The sequence below is a fragment of the Alligator sinensis genome, unplaced genomic scaffold (assembly GCF_000455745.1).
Source record: "Alligator sinensis unplaced genomic scaffold, ASM45574v1 scaffold139_1, whole genome shotgun sequence".
Classification (NCBI taxonomy): Eukaryota; Metazoa; Chordata; order Crocodylia; family Alligatoridae; genus Alligator; species Alligator sinensis.
Genome location: NW_005843273.1, coordinates 141,122 through 147,048, shown reverse-complemented (window position 1 = coordinate 147,048; position 5,927 = coordinate 141,122). Strand labels below are relative to the sequence as shown.

At 37.7% G+C, this 5,927-nt stretch overlaps 1 protein-coding gene across 1 annotated transcript in view; it reads left to right on the top strand.

The window, feature by feature from the left end:
- Positions 1 to 5,927, top strand: part of ASPM (abnormal spindle microtubule assembly) — a 62,795-nt gene that overhangs the window by 26,088 nt on the left and 30,780 nt on the right. Inside the window, exons 10-13 of the mRNA XM_006038182.3 lie at positions 3,738 to 3,913; positions 4,012 to 4,157; positions 4,244 to 4,329; positions 5,591 to 5,803. Of these exons, the coding sequence (XP_006038244.1) occupies positions 3,738 to 3,913; positions 4,012 to 4,157; positions 4,244 to 4,329; positions 5,591 to 5,803 (621 nt within the window). The remainder of the gene's footprint in view (positions 1 to 3,737; positions 3,914 to 4,011; positions 4,158 to 4,243; positions 4,330 to 5,590; positions 5,804 to 5,927) is intronic.

Below are 5,927 nucleotides of genomic sequence, written 5' to 3'. Positions count from 1 at the left end.
TGAATCATAGCGGTTCTTGTGGACTGAATCTGGACTCATCTCTTCCAGTGGAGTGATTAACACAGCTGTCTGCTTTGCCCCATTGCTGTCAAACATGTCACCAAGGGAGCTCTGTACCCTGGTATTTGGAACTAGGTTCCTCTAGAGCAGAGCTTTCCAAACTTTTCATGTTGGTGACACACTTTAGACATGCATCATTTCACGACACAGTAATTCAGTTTTACTAGCAAGCCGGAGGTTAAACTAACCCGTTATAAGAGATACGGACACATACATAAATTGTAATAACGAAATGTATGGGGACACAACATATAAATGAAAGGTTTTCATGAGATATTTTTAAAAATATATGATTTGTAAGATAATAACATACATTGTTGTCATTTATGAGTAACAGTATGTAAGTATGTGCAAGAATTTAAAAAAGTTGAATAACACCAATAACTACTTACCATTTTAATGGGATGTATGAGGTTGATGGGATGAACACAGTTTCTGAATATTTGGTGGAATATTAGATAAAGACACTCGCATTTCGTCATCAAGCATTTTTAAGCTTCCACGTTTCAGTGTCTTTAAGTTTGCCATCGTTGCAAAGGATACTTCACAAATGTATGTAGTAGAAAACTGCAGAAGAATTTTTAACGCTTTTTTAGCTATGTTTGGATGCATTTTTGAAATGCGAATCCAAAAGCTGTCTAAGTCACCCTCTTCATACATCATTAAGAGATTTCGATCATTTTTTATGTCAGCTAATTCTTCTTCTTCAATAAGTGAAAAGTTCCTCGTTGCAGTTGAAAGAAATGGATTTCTGATCCAATCATAGTCTTGGATTTCAACATTTGGGAAGTAATGCTGAACTTTCTCTCCGAGCAATGTTAAATGGTCAACAATTAGCGAGCTGATATCACATTTTAGCTCGCACTCAGCAGTTTTGGAAAACATTTCAAAATTTCCTTCTTTCACTTTCCTTTTCCAAATTGCTATTTTGTCTCTCATAGCACAAATTTTATCTACCGCTGTTAAGATATTTTCTCCTTTTCCTTGCATACTGGTGTTTATTTTATTCAAATGTTCAAATATGTCAGCAAGATATGCCAATTTTGTGCACCAAAGTTTGTTTTGAATTAGATTGCAGAATTCAGTTTGCTGATTTTCCACAAAAAGTTTAAGCATCATTTCCCTCAATTCATATACACGACAAAGCACTCGACCTCTTGAGAGCCAACGAACTTCTGTGTGTAGTAGAAGCTTTTTAAACCTTGCCCCCATTTCTTCACAAATATGAGCAAATAATCTTGATTGAAGGTCTACTTTTAATGTAATTGACCATTTGAACCACTTTGTCCAAAACTTTTCTTAATTCATTTCCAATGGTTTGCGCGACTAGTGCTTCGCGATGTAAAAAGCAATGAGTAATTATAATATTTTCATTCTCTTTCTTTGCTAAAGCTATAAAACCTTTTGTTGAACCAACCATTGAGGGCGCGCCATCTGTGCATATTCCTACACAATTTAACCATTGCAAATTATTTTCCTTCATGAAGCAATCTAAAGTTTTAAATATATCTTCACCTCTAGTTCTCATTGGAAGTTCTAGACAATACAAGAATTGCTCAATAATTCTGTCAGTATGAATGAAACGTACAAAAACCAATAATTGTGCTAACCCACTGACATCTGTTGCTTCGTCTAATTGCAATGTAAAGATCATATTATCGTCTTGAAAAATATCCTTCATTTGCTGCTTAATGTCATCAGACATGTCTTGAATACGTCTTCCAATCGTGTTATCTGCCAAAGGGATTTTATTAACTTCTATCTCAAATTCGGGCCCAAACATTGTTCGAACAATAGCACAGCAAGATTCCTTTATGGTGGTTTCGGCAATAGTGTGTGGGTCCTTGTTTTTGGCAATTATTTGAGCAACCAAGTAACTTGCCTTTTGAGCTTTCTCTGATGTCTTCATTCTCTTTGTGAATGATGCAGACTGCTTCTTTATAGATTTTGAAAGCTCAATAAAGTATTCTACTGGTTTTTCTGACAAATGACTGTGCTTTGAGGTAAAATGACGCTTTAATTTATTTGGTACCATACTTTCATTTGCAAGTATATCCCCACAAACTAAACACTGAGGACAAGGATTGTTTTCATTACCAGAAAATGTGAACCCCAGTTTCATATAATCTTTATTGTATAAACGAGGCTTGGAAATTTTTCCTTTACACTTCTTATGTACTAATACAGACCGTTCAACAGTTGATTCTTGCGTAGTTTCCTCTATAGCGGCTACATTTTGTTCATCGCAAATGTCATCTTCACCAGCTTTTCTTTTCTTCATTAGAAACTTATCCATTTTACGGGTAATTCAACTGCAATTTAATGAATAAATCTATGCAAATTTATTTTTAGGTTTTAGCATTAACTAAATATGAAAATAACAGGACTGTTTTTAGCGCTTATCTTTCTCTGTTTTTTCTTATGAAAATAACAGCACCTGCGCTCCACTCCCACAGTGATAAAGTGAGATAAAGATAGGAATCAGGACCAGGAGAAAATGTGAAAAATAAACAAAATTAACTAAAGTATTTACAATACATATTAGGACACATAGGTCCAGGTAGGAGCTCAGCTGCAAAAACACATGAAGTAGAGAAGCAAAAGTCCAACAAAAATGGTGTAAATATATATGTCTCACTACAAGGCTATATTGCTGCAAATATTTGCAACGCCTATGTCCAGAGTCCAGTTCCAGCACTCTCCGGTGGTACACTGCCGGTGGGTGGTCAATCCACAATTACAGCAGAGTAAAAATAAATGGCAGAAATCAAATTATAAGTGCCACGTGGTGAGTGGCTTGCTGTTTGCCACATTGGGTTTGGGAGGGTGGCCTACCTTCAGCCAGCAGCAGGTGGGTTGACTGGGTGGCAGCCTGCAGCTGCACTCGCCTAGGTGATTGGGAGCACGCTGATTCCGAGGCTTCTGGCCTCCACTGAGCTCCGTTCCGATTGGCCAAGATGGCGGACGGCCCGCTCGGTGCAGTCCCAGTCCAGGACCTCCGGGGGACTCCTCCGCTCAGCACAGCCGAGAGTTGGGGGTGGTGTAACTCGCAACTAATTGCTCCGTTAATTGCTCCGTTAAAGGAGTCTCCAATGAGAATGCCGAATTCTCCACGCTCCTCGCCGTACCGTTCCGACACCGCCAATCACGTGCGTCCTATGTCAAGACGCCACACGATCCTAAAGCAGCTAATGTTAAAGCAGCTAAGGCTTAGCTGCTTTAACATTAGCTGCTTTAGGAAGTTCCGGGGGAGGGGCCAAGAGAAGCAGATGCGAGTGAGGGAGTTCTGCGGTGCCCTTCCGCAAAATTTTCTGCATTTTGCGCGACACGCCTACACACTGCCGCCGACACACTAATGTGTCGCGGCACACAGTTTGGAAAGCTCTGCTCTAGAGCCCTGCAGTCCAGAGGACTTGGCTCTGCAGGCTGTATCTTTGAGGTGCAAATCTTTGACTAAGTGGATAAATAAGAAAATTGTTCACAAACTTGCTGCCACTCAGGGTACAGTCATATGATTAACCGTATGTTTTGTGTTTTAATTAAAATATTTATTATTTATATTTTAGTCTCTGTGTAACATTTATTATTTGTTATCTAAATGTATCCAGGGAGGAGGTGCTGGGACTAACTTGCTTAATATGATACAGCTTTAACTTTGCTTCTGTGTTTTTATTTAGACTAGCAAGGATATTCTTTTGGCATTTGCACGAGACTTTTTGAGTGGTGAAGGTGATCTTTCCCGTCATCTTGGGTTCCTTGGATTACCAGTTAGTCATGTTCAAACGCCACTTGATGAATTTGACTTTGCTGTAACAAATCTAGCTGTAGACTTACAGTGTGGCATTCGTCTTGTGTAAGTTGTTGATAGTTTTATGGTGGTTTATTTTCTTTGTCTGATATTGCTGTAAGATAAAGAAAGAAACTTAAATATGACACTTCTTCTAATGTTAGGAGAGCAATGGAACTTCTCTCAAAAAACTGGACTCTCTCTGAGAAACTAAGGGTTCCTGCCATAAGTCGTCTTCAGAAAATGCATAATGTTGATATTGCTCTTAATGTGCTTAAAGAGCGAGGAGTTCGGTTGCAAGATGAAACTGGTAAGAGCTGCAAAGTAGAGAGAGAATAATTTTCCCTTTTAAGAGAACCAGTAACCATTTTAGTGACTGTCTGTTTTATTTACTAGGTGCTTCAATCAGTTCTAGGGACATTGTGGATAGACACAGAGAGCGAACATTAGCCCTGTTATGGAAAATTGTCTTCGCTTTCCAGGTATTGCATAATCAAATCATGTTTGGTTACAATTAAATTGTATTCATTGGTAAAGACTTCTGAAATCCTAAGCCAAGGAGTTCATGAAAATGTGGAATTTTTTTGTTATTAGAATACGTTATGCAGATGTCAAATGATTTCCATTTTATAACTATTGTCTAATTTGTCCATAAAACTTGAATTACCACCTATTGAAAATAGGTTGCCTTACTAGCAAGACTGTGGGGTTACCTGGTTAACGTCTGTCAAAAAGTGAATATCTAAGCGTGTCTTAAACTTAACGCTGGATGAACAACGTTAAAATTAGATATCTGCTAAATTGAATCATCTTCAGTTCATTCATACAAGTAGAAGATGCCAGCTGCTGCCCTTTTGAAGCAATACCCTTATTAAAGTGCTCCAAGCTTTTCCTGGTATCCAGGGTTTCCTTTGTCCATACCATAGCTTAAGTGCATCCAAAAATAAGCTTTTTAACATGGGAATGGTATTATAAATGGGCATATAATAAATTATAACAACAGACAAAACGATCTACTTGTGTTTAGCTTTGACTGTATCTGCTTCCTTCTCGGACATGAAAGAAAGCGTTTTGTTCAACAGCTTTTGCAGCGTTTTTTTCCACCTATGAAGTTGATCCAGTAAAAGATATTGCCAAGCAAATCCTACTCCTTGCGTGTTCTTTGAGCGATTACAATCCATACAGCACCAATATAAAGATAAATAAGCATATATACAGCACATATCCAGAGGAGACTATTACTTTTAGCACTTGAATGGGCAAGAGTATTTTTGAAGTTTATCATTTAACATCAGGATGTTAGGAACACCTATGTTTTGCTGTGCTATTTTTTTTTTTTTTTACGTTCCAGTATTTATGTGAAAGAAAACCTTCATAGTTTTTGCATTTGTTGGCTTCTTAACATATTTGTTTCTGAGCAGGAACTAGTAATTATAGGTAAATGTATTCAGAAGTCCATAAGGTTGTGATTGTTTTGTAACTATTCAGTACAGGATTTTCTCCCCATCTTTAAGCTTCTGGTACTGGCCATTGACATCCATGGTGGTAGAGAATGAATTAACTACTGTATTGGCCTGATTTAATGGTAGTTTTTGCACTTCTAAATAAAGCACAGGATTTCTATCAGGTTCATCAGATGCTCTTTTCAGGCTAGTCCTTCTCATCTAGCAGAAGCTTCTGATTATGATCACTGCAACTGTGTTATAAATAGTAGGGGGAAATATTTTTTTTTTCCATTAACAGGTGGAGGTTTCCCTGAATGTGGAGCAGTTAAAGGAAGAGATTGAGTTTTTAAAGAATGCACACAGCATAAAGACCAAAATGGCTGCTCTGAATCTCTCTGTACATAAAGGGAGAAAAAACAGCAGTGGTTACCCCACATCTGAAAGTTACCAGGAAAATGTGAAACTACTTATGGATTGGGTCAATGCTGTTTGTGGATTTTACAATACAAAGGTAACTAGTCTCATTTTGTATATATAAAAAACATAAAAATTGCATTTTTACAAAAGTGTTTTCATGGATTTCATAGATTTTGGGGTCGGAAGGGACCTGTTAGATCACTGAGTCTGACTCCCTG